This window comes from Calypte anna, chromosome 1 (genome assembly GCF_003957555.1).
Source record: "Calypte anna isolate BGI_N300 chromosome 1, bCalAnn1_v1.p, whole genome shotgun sequence".
Lineage (NCBI taxonomy): Eukaryota > Metazoa > Chordata > Aves > Apodiformes > Trochilidae > Calypte > Calypte anna.
The window spans coordinates 109,011,546-109,036,898 of NC_044244.1; the positions used below are offsets into that span (position 1 = coordinate 109,011,546).

Consider the following 25,353-nt stretch of genomic DNA (forward strand, 5'->3'; position numbering starts at 1 on the left):
ATGTTTTCCGTATATAGAGGGTGGCATAATTGTTTTTGCCAGTGCTATAATTAAAATTGCTATGCAGCTGACATACAGTTTTTAATGGTTTCCCTTAGGATTATAACAGATGCTGCCTTATTAGATCAGGACTCTCTCAAAGTAAGAAATGTCATTGGCATAATCAAGACACTTTTTTTTAGGCTCTCAAAGTAGCCTGTCACAATTTGCCTGGTAACATTTGACCTTAAGGACTTAAACATACCCTGCTTCCCTAAGGAGAAGGTTTTCTGAAGAGTTTGGAATAAATATTGGAGAATCTTACTCTGGGGCAACAAATTACAAGGGTCAGCTTTTGTTACAGCCAGAAACAGGTGAAAAGTATGGAAGGAGAGAGCCTTGACAACTGCACCATCAACAGCCACAGAAACGATGACTTTCAAAAGGCAAAAATCACATCTTAGGCACATAGTAAAGGATCAGCTGAAACCTGGTGAAGAGCTGAGAAGTAGCAGTTTTCTGAGCTCCCATTACAGGAAAAATTTACAACCATAGTAAATTTCAAGCATCAATTTGAAATGGGGGCTAGTTTAAACAAAGCAATGTGTATCAGCAAGCTTTTTGGAAGTGCAATTTACATCTTTGGTGCTCACTGAATATCCAGAGAAGCTGAGGGTGGAAGCAACAAGAAACCGTGGCTCCAGGTTGTTTACCCCTTACAGCTCTGGTGTTTTATTGCTACCAAGGACAGCACCTGTAACCTGTGAAGTGGGTGCTGTAGGACATGGGCTGCCCTGCAGGTCCCCTGGGCACCCACAGCAGAAGAGCTGCTGGATAGACACACCAGGGCTTCCTCCAGACCAGACCATGCAGTTTGAAAGCCAGCACACAGATGGATGTCAAAGCAAGACACCATCAGGACACCAAACCAACACACAGCCAGGCCCGATCTCCCAAGCTGGATACACCCAAAGTGTTTAACATCACATAAATGAAGTAAATTCCTGGGTAATGTGGCAAGAGAGTAAGAAAAGCAACTCATGCCTCCTCTCTGCTTGTCCACTGAGTCTCTCCAAACCCTCAGGGGGAACTCACTTTGACAAAATAAATTCAACTAAAAGTAACTTTAAGTTTGGGTGGCACAGAACTGCTTGCAACCTTCCGAGGGCTACCAAATTTTTTTCAAGGTGTGAGAAGCACTGACTAGTATCTGCAGTTCCTAAGATGAAACTGTTAGTATAGCTTTCAGATTGCATACAGTCTATATTAAGAACTACCCAAAATAATTATGGAAGATGCAACGTGACATAATTGCTGAATTTCCATAGTAGCAAGTGCCATAGTTTACTTATTAAAATAGACCCTTTATACAGATGATTCAATTTTATGGGTTAATTCTCCTAATCTTATCTCTCTCGAGGAGCAGGTATTAATTAAAAATAAGCATGGAAAACGTCCAGCATAAATTTCCTCCTGTGTAACCAGGGGAAAAAAATAAAAAATAAAATAAAATAAAATAAAATAAAATAAAATAAAATAAAATAAAATAAAATAAAATAACTCTGTCTCAAGAAGCTAGAATTATCTTTTCCCCACCCCACACCCAGCAGCACTTGGTAGGGAGGAGGTGCCGAAGCTGAGAGAACGACCCGGCGTTGTGGCAGCCCCCACGCAGCCGGCAGCGCGGCCACCACCACCGTAGCGACAGCAACGACGACGACGACAACAACAACCGGGACCGCGGCGGTGAGAGGGGCCGGGCTTGCGGGGAGGCGGGACCCGCCGGCGCCACCGCCCCCCGCCCGCTGAAGAGCGCCTGCGAAGGCGGGCGGCGCGGCACAGGACAGCACGGATCGGATCGGATCGGCTGAGCAGAGGCTCGGCAGTACCAGCGGATCCGGCGGGCAGCGCCCACGCACCCGGGCACCCGCCTTCCCTCTTCCCGCCCTCCTTTTCTCCTCCTCCGGGGACTCTCTGTTGCGATCAACCCATCGCCACCACTACCGCTGCCGCCGCCGCTGCTGCTGCTGCTGCTGCTGTTGTTGTTGTTGTTGGCCGACTCTGCCAGATTCGAGGATATTTTGGCTCCCGGAAAGGCAGCGGCGCCTCGGTTTTTTTGGACTGTTGCGTGTGTTGCTGCCCGTGCCCCCGCCGCCGTCGGGGAGAGACGCAGAGGAGCGGGCGAGCACCGGGCTCGGGGATCAGGTGAGGCGGGGGCGGCGGCGGCCGGGAGGGGAGGGAGGGAAAGGCTGGGGAGGGGGCGGCTCGCCCGCAGGCACCCACCCGTTCCGCGCCGTTCGACCGCCGAGGGGGGTGGGGGTGGGTGGTATCTCAGCGATGGGCCACCCCGGGAAGCCGGGCATCGTCCCCTGGGACCCCCTGTACGGCCTTCCACAGAGCGATGGCGGGAACCGGGAGCCGGGAGCGGGCAAACCCCGCGGGCGCAGGAGGAGACAGAAGGGACCCCGCGGAGCTGATGCCGGCGGCGGGGGGGACGAGTCCAGAGGGGCTGTGGAGTGGGGTGCCTGGGTGAGGCGGCTGAGCCCCCGGCAGGGAAGGGTTAATGGGCACTCTGGATTTGGTTAGTAGTTTAAAGGGTCTTAAAAAATGTTGGGCTGTATGATCTCCCCATCTAACTTTTATGTGGGCGAGTGTGTCATATGTGTGAAAAGTCATAGCAGCTCTCGGCTATCGCTCCCATCGGCACTTGGGGAGCCCGATAAGTCGTACGGGGGATCAGCGCTCCCAAGGCAGGCGCTTGGCTCTTAACCTATCAGTACAAAAATAATTTTTATCTGAAGATATTGAAATTTAAAAGCAAAGCAACAAACAACGGTCCCTTCGCCAAACACCCCCCCTCAAAAAAAAACCCCAAACCAAACCAAAAAAAACGCAAACACGACCAAATACCAACAAAATAATAATAACAAAAGAAACAACTAAAAAATCCGCCTCCCCAGAAAAACCCAACTAAACAAACAAACAAAATATCCCCAACCAAACACCACAAAAAGAATAGTGGAGATATGTTGCAGGAACTGGGACACTGGCATAGTTTATTTCTCCATCTGGATGATTCCCAGCTGAACCCAGCTGTGGGCAAGCACCAGGTTGTTGCTGAAAAGAAGTTGATCAGAATTCTAGAGTATTAGTTAATAAGTGCCTGATCCTGTTGACCCTGTTCTGGTTCACCCACTCAGCTATGCGGGGGTGTTGAAGAAGGTGTCCTGCCAGTTAAACCAATTATAGCTGGCAAGTAGCAGTCATCAGCATTAGTGGGGGAGTTGGAAGTGAGGCCCAGTCACACCATGCCCTGCTGGTAGTGTCTTTTCTGAACTTAAACATCAGCTTTCTATGTCTGGCATAAAGCCAGCTTTAACCCTTGGTGTCATGGAAAACCACGGTGCCTGTTCAGTTCTGTTTGTCTTGTGATAGCCTGTGTGAGGGTTTCGGGTCTCAGGGCTTAAAACTAGTACTGCTGATGGGAAAGAAGCTGATGCACAATGAGCAAAAGCTGTAGAAATTCATAGCAGAATGAGAGATTTGGTTGATAGAAGAAAACTGAAGTCTTACAAAACATGCTAAAGATTTTCCTGTGAGTTCTGATCGAGTCTCTCATTTTTCAGAGGCTATGTAAGTGCACAGAACAAGGCCACAGGACAAACAGGCAGCCTAGCATAGAGAACTAGTGACTTGGGTTAATCAGCAACGCCATGTAATGAAGACTTCTTATAAACCTTTTGTCTCAGGACCCTAAACATTTCTAAAGAAAAAAAAAAACCCAGGAAGGAGGGAATCCCAGTACTTTTTAGTCAGTGGTGATGATTCTAACAGAATTTGAGTAGAGGCCAAGATTACACATGAAAGTGTCAGAAATCTTACTTGGAGTCCTAACTGGGGTTCAGATAAAAGCTTACTTGAAAATACATATAATGTTTTCACAGATACTTTGCAATTGGCAAGGCATTCAGCTAGCTATCCCTAGCTATCACAGCAGGTTTCAGATTTCAACAGCAAAACAAAGGATGTTAGAAATTGCCATATACTTTTTTAAAGCCCAGCAGAATATAAGGATAAACAGTTGTTAAAACTGTGGCAGATTTAATGAAAAGAGTAGGATGCTTGCTGAGTGAGACTCATGCTGTGTAGAATTCTTTTCTGCTCAATGAGATGTGCAATTTAGATCAAATATTTGTACATGCTATTTTGAGGTAAAAACCATCATTTGCAAGACTGCACTTTGGGGTAACATTAATATTGTATAAGTTAACTATTATTTTCATATTCAGTTGATTTATTTTATTTTAATGATAAAACCCAATATGGCTAATAGCAATGAAGTTGAAATGGGCCTTTCAGGTTGAGGACTCTATTTTTAAGCAATGGACTATATAAGAGGATGAAAGGGTTCCTTGGCTGTTAAATGTTTTTATTTTCCTCTTTTCTTATATGGACAGCTTTTGCATATGTTGTCATTTTAGTAGCCTGGACTTTTTTGTTTAGCTCCTAATTTGCCATCTTTCGCCGAGTTTAAGATTGTATTTTTATTGCTCATTGTGTTAACAAGGCTAGTGAGAGAACTTCCTTGTAATAAGTGATCACACTTTTGTAGAAATATTAATAGTGTTCTATGTGACTATTTGAATAGAAATGCACATTTTAAGACAGCTTCTGTAAACTAAGAGAATTTTTCCAAGTCCTGTGAAGATGGAGGGGAAAAATTGTTTAAAGACAACTTTGCCACAGTATAATTTGGTTAGGCATTGTTCACTGACACCTGAATTACAGCATCACAATAAACCTGAACAATAGGCATAAATCTGGCTTTATTCCTTATATTTGATCTCTCCTCTAGGTCAGTAAAAGGATATGAATCTTATATTTTTCCTCTAGTGATATATAGGAGAACATGTGATACAAAATCCTGTTCCCGGTAATACAGGCAACATAGTATAACTTAGATTTCATGAACATGAATGTATTGATGGTGGTCCCATCATCAGCTTTTTAATTTGAACTTAGACCCTCTAAAGCTTTATAAACATGTTAGTGCCACTTTTACAGAATATGCAAGATAACGTGGGCTGGAGATGCTTTGCCTAGGGAAGGTAGCAGGTTGCTAATACTGGGTATTGGCTTCAATGATTAATCACAAAAGGGTGAAAGTAGTGAATATTAGTACATGAAGGTGTATTATGGTCTCTGTTCCTTCTCTTCCACCCTTTGAAAGCCAAAGTCCAAAGTGAATCATGGTGTGTGAGCAGGAACACAGGAAGCGAAAAGAACACCAAATTGAATGCTTAAGTTAATGGGTGAAAGTTGGAAAACATCTCCAAGTAAGAGGTATTTGGTAGATAAAGGACTTCTGTTGGCTTTTCATGAGTTACTTAAAGCCCTTGCTCTGGTTGTCAGAAGCTAATAATCCTAATCTGCTTCTATCCTAAAAATTTTAACTCCAGTGATGCCTGTGAAAAGTCTTCCAGTTAAAAAGCTGCATAAGCAAGAAGTGGAATTGTGCTATGTAGCCAGGATGTGAGCAATGAGAGGGAAAGCTTTCCCTGTATCTCATTGAGAGAGCTGTTCTGTAGTCTGTGCTGAAGCACTGAGATACATCTGTTAACATTTTTGCTTCCTCAGTAGCAATGTTTTTCATGTGACCCCTCTCATTTTTCAGATGAGTGATTTTGGGATCAGAAACATGGATCAAGTAGCTCCTGTGTCTACCATGTACAGAGGAATGCTCAAGGTGAGTAGTCTGAAGCTGTCACCTTCTTCTAAACCCAACTGGGGCATCTCCCAGCTAATGCATTGATTGTATGCATATTAATGCTAGCACAGGGATTGTGTAACTATGCCATGGTGAATACAGATATTTAGGTTTTTCTTACTTGTTTGTAACCTCTAGGTGTTCCTAGGGTGTTCCAACTGAGTTCAGTAGAGATGAAATAGGAAAATGTAAATTTTGTACTCCTAGCCCTCTAACTCCCTCCCTCTATCACCCAAATCCTAAGAATGGCAAAGTAAGAGATATACAAGAGCTGAGCTCAAAATTGTTTGAGTTGGTGCAACTTTAGCCTAAATAAAGGTTGCAGGAAAAGCAGTAGGGATGGTCTTTACATCTTCAACTTGATGAGACTGACAGAGGGTTGTTCTGATATGACTGACTAAGTCTGATTCATTCAAGAGCATTGCATGAAAAAAACAGGTTATTTTCTTGCATTGCATTTTATCTTTAGACAGACTGTGTATGATACCTTGTTTTGAAAGGAAATTACCAACCAAAGATAAATGAGAAGCTGACTGTAAAGGCTCAGACTTTAAGGGCTTCCCTCCTCATCACCCATCCTTATTCGGGCAAGTTGCCTTTTAATCCCATGATCAATTTTCGGCACAACACTGATTAATGCAAACCAAATAAAATTTAGGCAGACACTTTCTGCTCTCATAACCTTGTGGAATGTCCATGTTTTGAAGTATCAAAACACCTCACATCTCACCAGTTAGTGAGAGGGTATTATGCTAACTTCTCTGATCTTTTTTGTCCCCTCTTTCCTTTCTCTTTTGCCCCCAACAAGAACAAAATCCGAAAGTCATCTTTCTACATAACAGCTGTGTGCTCTTTAACACAGTGGTTGTTCTAGATAGTTATTCAGTGTTCATTTGTCATATAATTAAGTCAAAATCAAAACCTATATTCTACTGTTTTGTTGCTGTTCATGTTTCTTTAAATTTTGTTCTGTAATTATTACTCTTCTAGAGAAAAGCTAAATAAAATGTTGCATAACTGATAGGGAAGCAGTATTTATTCTACTCCCCCCCCTTTTTTTTACTATTATCAAATCACAGACCTGCTTAAACATTATTTTTCTCCTTTTTGAAATATGAAACCAGCACAGTATGGATTTTACTCATTCGCATGCCACGGCATTTTTTCCAGTGACTCAGGATAAGGGTCAGCTATTTACACAAAACGCAGGAGTTTCCAGATTGTGTTGAAAGAACTTGCCCTTTCTTTTAGGTACTAGCAATGAGTCAGTGCTTTTATCTAGTAATGTATAAAGAATCTTTTACTAGCAGATTTGGCAATTGTTATTAACTTGTTTCATTTGGATGTGACCCCTTCCATAGGCTCACTTTGACTTGCCTAGTTTTGGTGGGTACCTGAACCAACTGTTCCCTATTTATCTCAGCTGGTCAATGGGTATTTCCAAACCCAGTTAACTCCTGGAGGCATGCTACTGTTTATCAGCTTTTTTTTTTCTTTTTTTCTTTTCTCTTTTTTTTCTCCTTTCAAATATATACATTTATAATGTATTTACTAGGATGCATTGCAGCTTGTCTGAAAAATTACAACTGAAAAATTATGATTTGTAGTTTCTTACTGGAGTTAATGTAATCTGAGGAGATTGAGGAGGGGGATGACACACAGCACATAAAAGGCACCTGGTGCAAAAAGACTACAAGCCACTTGCAGCTTTGTGGTGACATAAAAAGGAAAATTGGGGAATGTGAGGAAGCATTAATGCCTATTTGCTATTCTAGAAATAGAGTTGAGGTTGCTTTTGCATCATACATGAATCCTGCTCTGAAAAATCTGTGCCTTGCCCTAAGATGAATCCTCTGCTTTGGCATAAGTTGGCAGACCAATGGATACCAAAAATAAATAAGCATTTGTCAGTTGCCTTTGTCTCCAGCTTCCTGAACTGCAGTAGCTGCTGTGAAGGTGCTGTAGCTCTCTAGAACAATGTTTTATCCTCGGGTGCTTATCTCAGTAGCAACTTTTATCCATCCATGCCTGGAGATATTACAGATACTGTTTCCTTGTGACTAACAGACAAGTTGCATAAGTTGTTTTTAAAGTTATTTCCTCCTCTGGTAACATACCCTCAAGCCCCCCAAAAGAACAGTGTGACTTGGAGGGGGGGGGAGGGAGGGTGGATGGGGGCAATCTAGTAAAAGTACTTTATATTTCTAACATACTTTGTCACAAGCCAGACTTGAAAGAAGCTAGGTTTTCAAAATGTAACAGTATTTATTGAATATTGCCAGTACATCAGTAGAATCTCCTTTTATCTGGAACATTTGTATTTAGTCCTTTTTATCCCTTTCTGTATAATGAAACTAGCAGTGCTTCACTGGACACCTGAACACTTGAAAGACAACAAAATGTAATGGGTGGCAAATCCGGGAACTCAGAAATATAAAAGTTGGTTGTATAGCTCCAGTGATGTTATTCAGATCAAATTAAAAACAAAAATTGCTGATCCTGCCTCTGACATTAAGTACTTATCCAATGGATAGTCAGTTTAAAGGGTTAAGGATATTAGGATTTCTTTAAAATATACCTGGAAATAAATATGTGTGTATATATATATATATAAACACACATGCATTCTCTATTGTTAAAGTCTCAATTACAGGAAAACTAAGAATAACCTTACTTGGCTTTACTATAACCTGCAGTACATACCACCCACCTAGCACTGTGGTCTGAATGTTGGTTGTATTCATGTACAAGAAGCTATGCGATCAAGATAGTGGTTATGCATGATCTTCAAATCTAGGAAACTTAACCCAGCCACTTCCTAGCAATTGCTCTAGCAAAATGCTCACGTTGTTTTTTATTTGTTCTATTGCTTTACAGCGTCAACCAGCATTTGACACCTTTGATAGTTCCAACTCCCTCTTTGCTGGATATTTTTTCTCACTAAATGAAGATCAGACACTTCAAGAAGTGCCAACAGGATTTGATTCTACTTCTTATGGTAACTCTTCACTTTGTTCCTTAGTCCAGTCAGAAAGAAATACACTCTTGCAAGTGCAACATAGGTTTCCCCCAAAATAATTTTTTTTAGTACCCAGACCATTAGTCTGTACTTGATTTTATCCATGTGAGTTGCTCTGCTGATAGTTGCTCTGTACTGAAAAGGATCAGGAACTGGGATTTGGTAGCCTAATAAACTGACAGTTCCTGGAAGAGGGCTTAATACATACTAAACCAGACCTAAGAGAGAGTAAACTTTTTTTAATTAAAAAAAAAATTATGTGTATTTAAACTTACATCTTACTTATGGCTGAGATGTTGCATATATTCTGCAAGCTCTTTTCTTGACCCTCTGGTGTTAAATCCCAGAACACAGAATCTTTTGCTCCCTCACTATCCCCCCTGGTCTGTTTTACTCCTTACCTTAAGAACAGAGGTGGGGATGCTTACAGATCCTCATGTGGGTCTTCATATAGGAGAATACCTACTAAAAGTTCTCAAACTCCTTGCCTAAAATCCCTGACAAAACAGGTAGTTTTGACCACAATGTAGATTTTTTACCTGAAACTACCTTTAATCTTCCCTTAGGGAAGGAAAAAAAAAAAGCCTCAAACCTCTGAAAACCACCAGTCCTTTGTTCCAGTGTGATTCCAGTGTGATTCTAATCAGCCACTCACTTTGGCCAGCAAAGCAAGTGCTAGCAGATACTGAGGATGGGTGTGGTAAAAACAGGAGTTCAGGACGGGCTGGTAATGAGCTCAACTTGCTGGGTCAAGTGGAGCCTGTAGATAGTCTAGGAAAATGAGAAGAGCTGCACAGCTTGATGACCTGACTTAATCTGCCAGTTTTATTTGCCCTGCCACCGTTACATGCCTCTGCCATAGCTCCTTCCAATGCTACCTGTGTGCAAGTTTTCAGAGGCTTGAAAATGTTCAGGGGTGCAGTAGCGAGTGGGCTGAACTGTCTTCAAATTACCCCTTCCTTAATTACACCAATCACAAAGAAAATATCAATAAAAGGCTTCTTAATTGGGAACATCTAGGCAGTGGGGTTGCCTTTCTTCAGCTTTGTTCTTCTTTCTGAGTAAAAGGAGGTATCTTCTAGTGAAAACTGCCTGCTATGAAAGGCTGAGTGGCAGCCAAATTTGTCCTTAAAATGGGACCTGCTTGCAAATTTAAAAATTAGTTAGGCAGATTAGTAATTTATAGCTGCACAGGATGATGTGGGCTTTGGATTTGGTTGCATTATCTGGGCATTGGGTACTAGCTTTGCCCCAGTTGATAGAATAGTCTATTGCACCATAAATTTGGGTGATTGAGAGATGCATGGGAAGGTCTGAAATACAGCCAATTGGAAAGCAGTATTCATCAGTGCAAGTTGGTTCTTCAGAACCCTGCTGTCAGTTGCTTAGCTCTCAAACTAAGGCTGTCAGGAGTTACAGGGGACTTGAAGTTCAAAATGCAGATGGCAAAATAGCAATCAACAGTTTCATATTTCATATACTGTTACTCTCAAAAAAAAAATAAAAATCTATGCAACAGGAACACCTTATGTAACTGCTAAGAGTAAAGGAGGATCTAGATGATGGAATCTGCAAACCTTCAATTTAGCATGATGCAATATTATCAAACCAGTAACACAGAGATTTCAGTCTTGATATATCAAGTCAACGGCTTAATATATCAGAAAATCTACATTGTCTGTTTCCTTTTTTAAAAAACACTTGATTTCTAGCATCCCTTTCATATTCTTCAAATAGCACTATCACTCCATTCACTGGTCTAAAAGTTAATGTGTCTTCTCTTTCTCCTCCACCCCTTTTCTTTTTTGTAGAGTCGAACAACTGTGAATTGCCTCTGTTAACCCCGTGCAGTAAGGCTGTGATGAGTCAGGCCTTGAAAGATACTTTCAGTGGTTTCACAAAGGAACAGTGTCGGCTGGGTATCCCAAATAGTAAGTGTTTTCTATTTATAAGCTCTTTTTTTAATGCTAAGGAGGACGCTGAATAGCGGCTCTTTCAAAAGAGAAAGAATGATGTCAGTAGGAAATACAAGAATGAATCCTATGTGAATCTGGCACAGCTTGACTTGGAAAGACCAGACTTGCTGGTATTAAAAATGGGTGCATGGAGAGCTCATGCTTTGGCAGCATAAGAGAGAATCAAGTAAGCTGAGGACATCTCTGCTTACAAGTAAATGAAGAAGGGAAAACAGGGGACTGGGTTCAGATTTTTCTTTCTTTAAATTCAAGATTAAATTCGTTCTGAATTCATTCACAACTCAGTAACTTGTATTAACACATCTTTGTCATTCACTGCATTCTAATGAAGATTATTTGACAAGAAGTCAGGAGTTATGTCTAAATGAAGGATACTTTGTGTCTTGCAGATCCCTGGCTGTGGACTGAACAGCAAGTTTGCCAGTGGCTTTCATGGGCTACCAATGAGTTCAGCTTGGCAAACGTGAACTTCCATCAGTTTCTTATGAGTGGCCAAGATTTGTGCAGCTTGGGCAAGGAGCGTTTCCTGGAATTGGCACCTGACTATGTGGGTGATATTCTGTGGGAACACCTGGAACAGATGATAAAAGGTAGTTAAAGAGGCAAACACAGTTTTTGTTTTAAGGTACTTCTAACAGAAACAGAAAAGGAACTCTTTCAACACTTGTTTCACTATAAAGGGCTTTTATTACATATGAAAACTCAAAATTAACTTTTAAGCTTGGATAATAAAATCATTATTACAACTAATAGTACATCCTTTGTACACAAAGTGCAGATGCAGCTATTTGCAGAAATCATTCCATATCCAGACTGAATTCTTATTGCAGCCAGGTTTTAATTTGCAATAGTCATTGAAATAAATAAAAAGGATAAGACACAGCAATAAACCATTAAAAAAAAATAGGAGCTGGGCAAAATTTGTTCATTTCTTATAACAAATTTTCCATTTTTTCCCCTTATTGTAGTGTTTTGAGGTAATTCAATGAACAAATATAAAGAAATCCAAGGCACCTAGAAGTGTCTTACATGGACACTGGTATTGCTAAAACCCTGCATGCAGTGCTCTGCAAGTTCCATTGGATTTGGAGTGTTACATTCAGTAGTTGCATACTTGGACATTAAAACACACTGCAGTTATTGTTGTTTCTGAATTTTGTTTTATGTTAACACTCAGTTGGTATGATGGTTTCTAAGCTGACTGAAAGTTGGTTTGGCTTTTTGGTGTTTTGTTTTGTGTTGGGGTTTTTTGAGGTGTTTTGGTTTTTGGTTTTTTTTAAGGGAGAGAGTGCTATGTAATACATTAGTAAAATTTATATGAATGATGACTTGAAAATACTCAGGAGACTCAAATGTTTTGTGGCATACAGGTCAGATCTTTGAAACTGTAAAACCAAATTGTGTTTCTTTGTTGTTTTTTTTTTTTATTTCTCTTCCCAGACAGCCAAGAGAAAACACAGGATCAGTATGTGGAGAACTCTCATCTCACCTCCGTTCCTCACTGGGTCAACAATAACTCCTTAAGTAAGTATTTTAGTAAATTTGACATCATCTTTTGCATCTATTCTAAGCATGTCTCCATGGACTCCAGTTAAAAAAAAAAAAAAAAAAAAAAAAAAGACCAAAAGAATTACTGTGCTTGAGGAGAACACTTGACTTGAGTTGCTACAGCCTTCTTTCCTAGTATTGTTTGTCATCTAATTCATATAGGAAATCTTTTGAAGAGCAAAGGCTTTGAGAAAATCAGATTTCCTCTTGGTATGCCAAAGCCTACATCTGTGGAACAGAATGACCACTCCCACCTCTAACAAACAGAGTATAAAACTAGCATCCTCAGGGAGCAGTTGGAGCTATATTCAGGACTTTCTGAGGACTGTGGAAGCATAATACAGCTTTTGAAAGTGTATGGAATGCAGTGCTAGGTTTCTCTGATTGATTGGTGTTGTATTTCATTTTACCACAGCCAATCTCCAGCTCAAGCTTATTACATCACTTAATGATGAGGGCCTTACTCAAAACCACGTAAGCTTTTGAAGCTTTTTCTGTAGCCCTGTAGTTTCCTTGAAGAACAAACAATAAACATATTTGTGGTCAGCAAGTTACAGAGAGAGGGCTACAACATCTGATTCAGAGGCCATTAGATGGGGATCTTCTCACTGGCTTCAGTAGCCTTTCCAAAAGGTCTGTAGCACCTGTCACTCCTTCTTAGTTAGATTTTCCTAGGAAAACTACTTTTTGGTGGCAAGCTGTAGTAAGGTGCTGGAGGTGTATTAATTAGTCTGTGGGACCATAAAGAAAAACAATTCATTCTTTTATTTCTTTCTTCAGGTGTTAATGTAGATCAGAACTCCTACGGAATGCAGATGCCTGGATACCCTAAACCCCTTGGTTATCCCAAACCTGGTCTTCTTACTGATGTCTGTCAGACTTCCACAGGACCAAATCTCCTCAGTCCAGAGCAAGAGTTTTCATTGTTCCCTAAAACCCAAGCAGATGCTGTTGGTGTGAACTACTGTGCAGTAAATCAAGATTTTCCAAGAAGCAATCTGAACTTGCTGATAGATAATTCTGGTGAGTCATTATTTGCATTACAACTATGGGTCCAAGGCCATATTCTTGTACGTCTTTTCTTCCTTTGCATGATTTATATTTACAGCCTAGATTGAGAGGGAGAAAAAGAAACACCAACACTTCTCTCTCTCTTTCTCTTTTTTTTTGTTTTTGTTTTGTTGTTGTTTTATAAAGGTAAGCTTAGGGAACATGAATCCAGTGACAGTGGTGCAGAAAGTTATGAAAGCTCAGACTCAATGCTACAGTCCTGGAACAGCCAGTCGTCATTAGTGGATTTACAGCGTGTGCCATCCTATGAGAGCTTTGAAGATGACTGTAGCCAGTCCTTGTGTCTGAGCAAACCTACAATGTCTTTCAAAGACTATATTCAAGAACGAAGTGATCCTGTAGAGCAAGGGAAACCAGTTATTCCAGCAGCAATTCTAGCTGGCTTTACTGGTAAGTACTGAAGCGAAATGGTCACTCCTCTTCTTGTGTAACATCAGTATTCCCTATAAATGTGTACCATGGTGATAAAGTTGTATAGTTTTAAGGGATGCCTCACAACTTACAGACCAGTGCTGAGGAAGGGTTTCAACTTTAAATGTTACTAAAGGAAGTCTCATAGGACTATCCATCTAAAGCAAGAACAGGCAGATATATAAGAACATGTAAAAGTCAAATGAGCTTTTTGGTCTGTTTGAAAAAGGAAGGAAACTTGGGCAAAATCTCTCACACTTGGGAGTTTCTGCAGGTGTTGGCTTGCCTGTTAAGACCACCTTCCTCTGTAGTCCTTGCTCAAATCAGATTTCCTCTAGAATATTTGCCGAGCCCAGAATTGCAGAACAGGGCAAAGTCTTGAAATGCAGCTGATGGGAGGTGGAGTGAGGGGTAAGGAATCCATATAAAAGGGAAAGCATAATTTATGTCAAATTTTGCATTCCCAGGAAAAAGCTGACTTACTTTCATTTTACTGTGTTTATAAGCAGATGTGCATTACAGAGATAAATCTTTAATATTAAAAAAATAAGTAAATCAGCATAATCATGAGATTTATCCTCTGACATGAGTATGGTCACATATATTAGTTGTGACATATATTGGTTGTGGTAAGAGCTTACAGAAGTACTAATTTGAGATTTTTTCCCACTGTGTTTCTTTGGACAGGCAGTGGACCTATACAGTTATGGCAATTCCTTCTGGAGTTACTGACTGACAAGTCCTGTCAATCATTCATTAGTTGGACTGGAGATGGATGGGAATTTAAACTTGCTGACCCAGATGAGGTATGTGGCTAATTGTGATGAAGAAAAAGATTTAGGATCTGATCTGCCATCTGTGGTCCTAGTTGTGACTATACTGCCTTTACAAGATCAGACACTTACTGAAATCTCTTCATCTGCAAATGCTTTACTGTACCGTCAGGATTACTGTGAGATGTTCCCCCTTCCCTTCCCACCCAAGGTTACCAGTGTTTATTTGTAATTAGGAGAACACGTTGTGTAGCTTGAAGGTAGTATACAAAGTTAGTACTCTTGACAGTGTAATACTGTAATTAGCTTACTGAATGCAGTTGAATCAACAATGTCTGGGATTGCACCAAGGTGTGAGGAAAACGCACTCCCTGTGCTTTTAGAGGTACAGCAAATATAGTAGTGCTGCTTTTAAAATATTTTGGGAATTTTTAGTCATTAAGTATGAACAAAGCATTTTCATTTTCTGACACTGCTACTGGTAGGAAAAGTATTGTGTTAAGAGACATGATATCAAGTCCACTGAATCCTTTGTTAGGAAAAAAAAAAAAAGGAGGAGGGGGCAGGGGAGAATCATTAACTTCAACTTCCACTTAGAGAGCTTTACAGCAACTGAATGCTTACATGGTGTCTTCTGAGTGAAGAGACTGTATTTCCCATAAACTTGATCTTAAACATGCTTTGGCCCATCTGCTACAAAGGGATTTTTTTTCACTGATATTTGCTTTCTCCTGAAGCTGCTGATGGCTGTCTCAGCATGTCCGCCTCTTCTCTTACATGAGTTTGGGACGTTCAAAGCACATTAAATGCTCTGTCTGAGAAAGGGTTTTAATAACTGCATTTGTGAGCCACCAGTTAGAAGGCGGCGACTTGAGTAAACCCTTTGCGTTCTGCTTTCTTCTTGGACTGACAGGTGGCACGGAGGTGGGGAAGGAGGAAAAACAAGCCAAAAATGAACTATGAGAAGCTCAGCCGGGGCCTACGCTACTATTATGACAAGAACATCATCCACAAGACCTCAGGGAAACGCTACGTGTATCGCTTCGTCTGTGACCTGCAGAACCTCCTGGGGTACACGGCGGAGGAGCTGCACGCAATGCTGGGGGTGCAGCCCGACACGGAGGACTGAGCCCCGAGGAGGTGATGCTGCAGGGCTGAAGATCCACGTGTTTGGTGGGACTGTGTCTGGTGACCATCTGCAGTCAGTTCTTCTGGCTGCTTTGGATGGGTGCAACTCTTGGGAAATAAGGACCTTTAGCCAATTTTGTAACCAGGGAGAGCTGGAAGGAAGTGGCCTTATTTCATCAGTGGCTTCGGGGGTTGCCGTGACGGGCACTTGAGAAGCATGGAAGTCAGCACAGACCCCAGCTCTGTCATGAAGAGATGGAAATGCTCTCAGATTAAGCATTTTGACGACCTGTACTGCCGTATAAAGTGTTTTAGCTACTTACACTGCCATGTTACAGTGGGTTGGCTTTAAAACCAAAGGCTGGATGAGAAACCAGTGGTACAGCAGAAGCATTGCTCAGCTGTTTTAAAATACCATCACCTGTGCTTATGTCTTGTATCATTCAATTTATTAAATTAAGAAAAAAAAAAAAGGCAACAGAAAACCCCACCACAACAAAATAATTTATTTTAAATGAGCAGTAAGGAGGATTGATATTAGTTTTGTTCTAAAGCATGTTTTATTATTATTATTACTATGACTCCAGAAATGTGCTGTATAGGTACATTAACACTCTGTCCAAAACCAGATGTAGCAACTGTTAACAGAAAAACAAAAACAAAAAACCCTTTAAGGAAGGAAAGGAAAATCATACCATTTCAATATTCAGTTTGTATATATTCTCTGATCCTTTTTGAAACTCTGTAATATTCCTATTTAACAGATATTGTATAGTGTAAATTAAACTAATTGTATGTGTGTTTTTAAATAGGATGAATGTAAATTTATCAATTTTTTTCATGTTTGTCTAGGATATGCAACCTTCTGCAAATATTTAATTGGCCTGAAAGACAACATATGTGCTCAGTATGCATGCATATGGTATGCCTATAATATGAAATGGAGGGGTGGGAGGTGGGGGGCGGGGGGTGGGGAAAGGAGGGTTGGCTCAGTATTTTGCCAAGACTCAAGCTGGCAATTCTTTGTGCATTTTGGCATTTTTACAAGAAACTGATGTTATAGTCTGGGATGTAAAGGGCCTGTTTGTGGTTTCTGTAACTGAAAATGAAAATATTAATATGGATAAAGTTACCTTTTTTCCTTTATAAATGGCATATGTTTTTCAACTTCTATGCATGCCCTTTTAAAAAAGAATTTATATACAGCCTTATTTTTTCAGTTGAATTCTTTCTCTTCCTGCAGTTTATCCTGTATGATTAAAATATGAATTCTATTTTTGGAAATAACTGTGACTCCTTTTCAAAGATCAGGAGGATTTATGTAGCAGCTATTTTTACTGCAAAAAAAAAATTCACTGGAAAAATGTACTTTGTAAGAAAGCTTTATTTTTTATCTGAGCTTGATGTACATTTAAATGTGTTGTACAATGTCAGAGGTTTAAAAATATGAGTCTTTATTAAAACCTCTTGAGCAAGAAAACAGCACGTCTGCTTTTTAATTTGGACAGTTTCAGGGGAGTTTCTTTTTTGTTTATTTGCTGATTCCACCCATGTCCATTAACCACCCACCCACTTTAAACCAGCATAAAAAAACAACCCAAACCAGCCAGAGATTTACTAGGAAAGGGAACTTTCTGGAGAAAATTCTGCAAGAGTGCATAGGGTGGTACCCTTCAACCAAACTAAGTGTATGCAATGACCCTGTATTTAGATATAAATTAAAGTTAATGGTCTTATGTTGGGCCTCTGGGAGAAAACTAGCAGTTTTACACTGTGTTGTGAATCTGTGTGTAAACTGGTAGTTAAATATGTGGAAGAAGAGAGGCATGTTAAAACTATTTATGTTTAAACTGTTCCTGAACCTATCCTATACAAAGCAAGCTTACTGTCCTAGGTATTTTCATCTTGTACTTTTCTCTATTCTTCCACCCTACAGAAAAGTGGAAAAGAGGGCAACAGTCATTCTTAAGCATACTTAAAATAGAAAATGCAGGTTTTAAAAAAAAAAAGAAAAAAAAAAGTTGTTTTTCCTGGGCTACTTGATCTATCTATGAAACTGTGATCATCTTGATCTTGCTTTCATGGCAGTCACCCAGGTTTAGCAAACACATGAAAAAAATTGAGAATAAGCCCTTTTTAAATGAATGGGGCCTATGTCTTGCAGCATGACCCTTCAGCCTTAGTTTCCACAGTCCCCATGAAAGGAAAGTCCCCCACATCCCTCCTTCCTTCACGTCAGCCACTGATGCAGGCCTGGATCCATCTCAGTGGGTGCTGGGCTCACACTGATGCTGAAGAAACTGTAAGGGCAGAAAGAAAGCTGCAGAGCCCCGGGCTCAGAAAGAACTTGGCAAAAAAGAAAATCAAACAAACAAAAACCAGCAAGAGTTGCTGGGCTTTGGGTGACACTCTCAAAAGGATAGTGCTATATTTTACCAACTTAAATGACCTGCCTTTGAGCTATGGCCTCAGCAAGGGAATATACTGTATTTTGCAGGAGATAATGTATAGGCTGCCACAATTAATGTGGGGTGTATTTAGTTTGTTTTTTGGGGGGATTTCCTAAGGGAGCTTGTTGGTTTGGGGTTGTTTTTTTTCCTGATGTCCTTCTCATTTTGTGGCTGCAGAATCCTGACCATCCTCTCAATATGTTAACGTTTCATTTTCAGTCTGTTTTCCCTGAACACAGAACTGCTTCTTCTTGGTCTTTAGACCAAAATCTTTGTTGCCTCGTGTGCGTGTGTGATCAGTGTTGGCTTCAGACTAGAGACCAAAGGGAAGTTGTTTTCCTCCCTCAGCAGAAAAAGGAATTTCATCATAGCAAAAGCAGCAAAGCACCCCGAGACATGCAAACCACCCTGGGGATTCTTCCAGAATCTGAACCTGGTGTCTTGCACTGGATCTGGTCAATGCAGTGGTACAGGCTGTAACCCAGTGTGACCCAGAAGACAATCATTAAAGGATGTTTTGTTGCAGCGCACACAGAAAGCACCACTTTGTTTTCTCAGCCACCCAGCATCAAAGAGGTTGTTGAAAGTAGTCTGGCTAAATTCTTCACCTTCTTCAGGATATGTCTCCCTGCCCTACCAGCTGCCAGCTTTCCTCATGAGACAGCAGTCAAAATAAAGTTGCAGTTGGCACCTACCCGTGGTTGGCATGTCACCTCTAATAACAAAGTTCTACTTCAAAGACTTCTTTGCTTTTTCTTTTTTTTTTTAATTTATTTTTTAATTCTATTTTATTATATATTCTTTTTTTTAATATTTTAATTATTTTTTAAAGGTAGTCCCATCCTAAAAGAACACGTCCAACCAAAACACTTCAGAAATATGTGAAGAACAAACACTCTGTGTCCAAGATGCTATTTTGGGAAACACCTGTCTACTGCACCCCATTCCTATGTTCACTTTAGGGCTTAGTTGTTGGCTACCATCAGGTGGAAGGTAGGAGCATGAGAAATGGAGTAGATTGTGGATCACTTATCTCCTCTTCAATTCATTCCTCAAGTATACTTGGCCACTCTCTGCTGGTCCATGTCCCAGCAGCCCTTGTATGTTGCTGCCTGGTTGTGGGGGACACAGTGCCCTTTTTTTTTACTGCTGACTTAAGGACTTTTTACCTTGCTTGACCTGTAAAGAAGACCCCTGGCCACTCTCTACTGACTTGTTGTCAAACATTGGAACCCATCACCTCACCCAGGGGCTAAGGTAAGGGTATATCAAGGTGTTGCTCAGCAGCACAACAAAACTCTTTTCTCAGTACTCTTCCTCATGAAACCTTACAATGGTTTTGCCTTTTTTTGGCAGCCACTGTGCATTGAGCTAATGGTTTCAGAGAGCTGTCAGCGATGACTCTGAGGTCTTTTTCCTGGTAACTACCAGTTTCAAGTTTTACTGTTAGGGGCTATTTTTCCATGGTTGTATTACCTTACATTCATCTACACTGATACTCATCTGCCACCTTTGTGTCCACCCACACTGTGCTGTGAAGTTCTCCTGGGGTTACTCACAGGTACTGTGGCCTTTGACTACTTAAACTACTTGGTGTTATCTGCAGACTTGAAGGTTTCAGACTTTGCTCACTACTCTGAGATTTCTGGCCCTGGTCAGAGCCAAGGGGGCTCTTCTTACATTAAAGACCAAGAGGGCTGCTGTAAGATTCAGCTCTCCTTCTGGTTTTAGTTTCCAGGTCTTCCACAGGTTTCTGGGCAGCCCCAGGTAAAAAAAACTTCAAGACTATCTCTCTGACTGGGCTGCTGCTATTCTGGAATAAAACTCATTCACCCACTCATTGCATGGGACTAACAGCACCAAGGTGGTGTTCTGCTGAATCTTGTTTGGGCTTCCTTCTTCTTGAGTAGGTTGTGGGACAGAACTCTTGTGATGCAATACCACATCTAGCAACAAACAAGACTACCAGCAGCTTTCACAATACAGAAACCCATCATCTGAGCCTCAAGAGGGTTCAGTAAGGCCCTCTGAAAATATGGTACTCCATAAATGTCAGCCAAACACTAGAACTTCTTGTATTCTTGCTAAAAATCTTCCTGGAAGTGATAAGAAAGCAAGAGCTAGAAACCAATTCACATATTCACAGCACAAGTGACAAGAACTTCTGATTCCCTCTTCAGGGATGGTCAGAATTTTAACAGATTAACAAACTGTCAGATCTCAGACATTGCAGTTTATCTTTTCTTTTATATTTCTTTTTTTCTCTGTGTGATGCAGAGGACTAGTTGAACTAGTGACTGCCATGTGACTGCAGCAATGCTTCATATGCTAGACACGTGAATGCTCAAATTGCTAAAGAGGGAATAAAAGGCATCCCTGTAAGCAAGAAGAATGAAAAATTCAGCCAAAGGTGCACGATCTTTAAGAAAGATATTTTGTATCTCATTTGTAATGTGTACCATGTAATACTCAACCACACAGCCTGAAAATAAGTAAATAGGTTGGCCAGTGCCAGCATCATTTGCTCTGTGAAAATTGAGATTTTTCAAGTGATAAGTGTTGTTTATGAACAGAAGAGTTTTACAATAATTCTCTGGTTTGAGGAAGAAACATCAGATCCCACCATTTTTATTCCATCTGCCTCTATCTCTGTTGGCATTTATGACATAAATGATGAGCTTAACAAAATACAATGAGTAACAAGTAGAACAAGTATAATGAAATTTCTGTACACTCATGTGTGCTCTCTAGACAGCAAGCAAAATGTCCCTAACTCCATATAAAAAGGTTTGCTGTGATTTTCTGTATCGTGACCTAAAAAGAAAGTGCAAATGCACTGCCAAAATTCCTCTGAAGCCTTCACGTACAAGACCTATTTGTTCATTATTTTCTTTCACTGTGGGAAGAACCACAAAAGAAAATAAGTTTGTCTATGCATTACTTAACCTTTAGTGAAATCCACAGCCCAGAGGGAGGTAGGCAAGCTGAGCCCAAAGCATGTGGTTTGGAAATGGAGGGAGCTGGCTCAGGGAGTAGTGAATCCCTCCCAGGCCACCACTGCTGTGTATCGGGGCTGGTTCAACACAATCTCCTAGCTCCACCCCAGGTATATGCATGTGTGGCCAAAACCAAAACAGGTAGGGGCTAAATCTGCAGTACCTCCTGAAAGCTGGTGGTCAGAGCCTTCCTTTCCTGAAAAAAAAAAGGGGGCTTGGGCTCTCCCTCCTGAAATGGAGGGTGGTGGAGTGATGGCTTCTGCCCTACTTCATGCACCACTCGTACTGCAAGGTCTGGGGTGGGATCACTGCTGCTGGAGGGCTTCCAGTGCCCATCTTTCACCTCGACCCTCTGAGTTAAATGCAGAAAAGGAGGAAAGCATTTTTCATGGGATGGTTGCAGGTTAAAACTCAGTCTCAGGTTCAGGGGCCAGAATTCCCCCTCTTCTTCAGCTGGATGCCTGATTATTCGGCTACAGAAGAGAGCTGTTCCCACTTGAGCTGCTTCTCTCTAGCCTGGTAAATCTTGAATCAATCTTTTTTCTTTTTTCCTGACAGAAGGCAAAGAGCAATCTAGCAGATGCAGCTCTTCCATTTAGCTTTCTAGTTTCCTCCCGTTTGCACAGACTTTTCATTCTCCTACAGGGTGCTTTTTGCCCTGCGGAGGAGACGGAGTTATTCCAAAAGAAATATAATTCCTCTTATATGCCTTTGAACAGACCTGTGTGTTCGTTTTTCCCCCATCTCAAGTTCCAGCCCCTGGGGGATGCCAAAAACCCACATCTCTTGCTGAAGTCAGGACCAGGTCCCAAAGCCCTCAACTCACAGCCAACCCTAGCTGGAGCAAGTGCTGCTACTGGTGAGCCAGCAGGAACAATTTCTGCATAAGGATGAACAAGTTTTGAACAGTTTCCTCAATGTCATGGGCACAATGCTCCTTTTCTTCCTCATCAGGATTCTACGTCTGCTGGCTTCCCAACTTCTTTTTTTTTTTTTTTTCTTTTAAACAAATATAGGCATTGTTGCTTATGCAGGGAAAATTCCACTTGCTCCTAAAGGGGCTTTGCCAGGATCTAAAGGCTCAAGAAGTATCTTTTCCACATGGAGTTCCTTCCAGATTTCACAAATCCCTCCTTCTCTCTTTCAAACACATAAACACTTATCATTACACATTTTTAAGCAATCTCTAAATTCCCCAGCTAAAGCTGGGGAAAAAGTGCAGTGGTTGACTCCCCATTGCACGACTCTTGCTCTGCAAGGGAAGGAGATTTCTGCTAGTGAGGAGCAGTGAGAGCTGTTGGCAAGGCCAGTCCCTGCACAGTGCTGCCCATTTCTTTGCCCTCTCCATCCTTAAGCAGAACAGAAATGGGGGATTTGCCATTTTCTTTGAAGAAGCCTTGTGTAGACCTTACCCATAACCAGTCAAATGCTCTTCTATTTCATGGTGTTTGCTGCTAAGTCATAACCACCACACTTTTCCAGTGGGTCAGTACAACTCATTCTCAGTGGTGGTGTTGCTCTCATGTTTCTGTTTACCAAGCCTTGAAGACCACAGTCCAAAATGACACTTGTTAGTGGTAACCCCAGTGCTTGGGCAATTTAGAGATCATAGTGTGACTTTACCCATGTCAGCCGTGTGCAATGACTCATTAAAAAAAAAAAAACAACAAAAAACCCATCGGTGGAGAACTGAGGTCCATATTTGCTTCATCTTCCCTTCCTAAATGAGTGAACCTTTTTAGTAGTTGAATCAAGAAGATGTTTAGCAGAGCTGGAGTGCCAGTGGTCCTGCCAGCTCTCTGCAGAGCACAGCAACCAGAAGAGCCAGCCCAAAACAGCCTCGCAGGGCAGAGCTTCCCACTGCAGTATGATTGAGCCCAAGATGTTCATATTTTATTACATCCATTTTTCTCCAAGAAATATTAAAATGCTCTCAGTATTTGATGGGAGGGAAAAAAATAAAAAAACACAAACCAAAACCAACACATGAGCAGCCTAGCTATCCCTAAGCAACCTATCAAATAAAGCAATAAACTATTAGGAGGCAGAATGGCTTTAAAAGGACCCACAGCAGTTTCAGACCATCAGGGGGAGAATAGGAATGGAAATGATTCTGAAAATTATTAGTAGTACCTTAACAACAGCCCCTTAATATCTCCCACAGTATTCTCAGTCATTAGCACAGTCAAGCTGCTCTCTATGCCAATTACTGTTCCTGCATTTCCCTCTGCTTCAGAGGGATTTGCAGAGAATCCAGCTGAAATGAGATTTTAGCAAGATTCTGGGGCTCTTGAAAGTTTCTGCTGCAGCATCAGAGGTGGTGTTGGGTGGAAGTTCTGCCAGCTCTTCCCGTAAGACACTTTCCAGAAAGGGAGTTTAAATGTGGCTCAGAGAAGGAAGCAGCCGCTGCAGCTGCATTTCTATAGTTTCTTCCACTGCAGGGATTGACTTCTCAGTAATGAAATTGCAGGGGACCAGTGGGAGCCATTATGACACCCACACAACCCAGACCCTCTAGGATTTGTCAGATTTTGGTTTTACCTCCTCTTTCACCCTGTGGTGTCACAAAGTGCCTACAGTGTGGACCTCTCTGTAGCAATGCTTCATTAACATTAGCAGCTTTGCCTCCGTATTTTTCTTTTCCAACAGGTAAGATGGCTCTGCTTTGAGCAGGGGGTTGTACCAGAGGTCCTGGACAGCCTCAGTTATTTTATGTCTCTGTCTTTTATTCATAAAGATTCTCCGTCTTTTATTCATCCTTCTCTCCAAAATCCCAGGGACAAAGCATGCAGGTGACCATGGTGCTGACAGTGGCTGCCCATCTTCTGACAATGCCTTCAACCAAGTGCATAAGAGAAAGTTGCCATGCTGAGCCAGGAAGTTTGTAAAATTTGTGCCTTGGCATCTCCTCAGCAGGTTGCAAATGTTAAGCCAGACCTCTTACAATGAGTCCTGCCCTAACCTGAAACCTGAGACCCAGCACGGTGGTGAGGAACAGTGCCAGATACCAAGGTGCTGCTTCAGATGTGGGGCTCCTGGTCAGGAGCTGTGCCTACAAGGCAGAAGTCTGGCAATAGAGTCAGCACCAGAAGACTATGTAGACAGCTGGTTTTCAAATTGGGGTTGGTTTTTTTGGGGGGTTTGGGGTTTTTTTGCTTTGGTTTTAAGACATCAGCTTAGCCTGGACTCCTTCACCCAGCCAACCAGAGATCTGCAAAGATGAGAACAGGGCAAGGAAAAGAGAAAAAATGGGTTTTACTTTTGCTCCTGCTCCTGCCCAGGCCGACATCACTTGACTTCTTTTTTCCCACAACACTTTCTTTCCCCACTTCCACATGGAAGAGGCTGGGAATGCGAATGGAAAGCAGGTCAAGATCCTTATTGTTCCTTATTCCTGTGTGTGGGCGGTGAGAGAAATATGAGAGCCCCTTCTTAGCAAGCCTCTGGCCTGGCTATAAATCAGAGCAGCTCCAGCGGCACGATCCAGGAAATACCTCAGGCACATTATCGTTCCCTGAGGGCCATCCTCTCCTCTCCCTGCCCTGCTCCAACCCCTCTGCTCGCCCACCCCAGCTCACTCTGGCCTCTCCCTGCAAGCTGGAAGGAGCAGGAAGGGAGAAGAGGGGAAAGGCATCGCCTTCAGCTGGTCCTGGCTCCCAGAACTCTCCCAAGACTGTGCCTGGCAGTGTACATGGGTCTGTCTGCAGGTCTGGTGAAACAGGGATTGAATGCAAAGGGGCGTTTGCATTCTGGAGTAACTCTGCTCCCAGATGGGGATAAAACAAGACAGGGGACGTGCACTGTTGCCCTTTTGATTCATTTTCCCATGAAGACAAGCCCAAAGTCAATATAATTCCTTTTTTCTCTTGGCACTGGAATAGAAGGGCAGAGGCAGCATGAAGATGTGTATAAGGTGTTCTTGTAGGCGCTTCCCCCTTTTTTATCTCTGTGGGACACACAAAGTTATGGTCATGGATGAAAACTGCCTCTTGGCCCTGCGGAAGCAGTGGCTCCATTTACTTCCAGAATTGGCCATGGAGCCTCCATTCATTGCAGAAGAAGAAGAGCAGGTCATTGCTGGTCAGCTCTGTTCACAAAAAGAAATAGAGGAACAGAAAGCAGTACCCAGATTAAGTCATGAGTGATAGCTATGTGAACACAGAGTTCTCCAGCAAGTTATGAAATACCAGCTGAGCTGCTAGGAAAGAGTTTTAGTGTTGCAGCATAGACTCAGC

The 25,353-nt window shown here is 41.6% G+C and overlaps 1 protein-coding gene across 1 annotated transcript; it reads left to right on the forward strand.

Annotated features, from left to right (window-relative positions):
* The first annotated feature begins 1,776 nt into the window (after positions 1-1,776).
* On the forward strand, positions 1,777-16,596 carry ETS2 (ETS proto-oncogene 2, transcription factor). The gene is made up of 10 exons (XM_030469291.1): positions 1,777-2,184; positions 5,654-5,725; positions 8,624-8,744; positions 10,577-10,696; positions 11,131-11,331; positions 12,182-12,265; positions 13,070-13,312; positions 13,487-13,750; positions 14,459-14,577; positions 15,458-16,596. Exons 2-10 carry the CDS (start codon positions 5,654-5,656, stop codon positions 15,671-15,673), a joined length of 1,440 nt encoding a protein of 479 aa, XP_030325151.1. The 5' UTR covers positions 1,777-2,184; the 3' UTR covers positions 15,674-16,596.
* Positions 16,597-25,353: the final 8,757 nt, after the last annotated feature.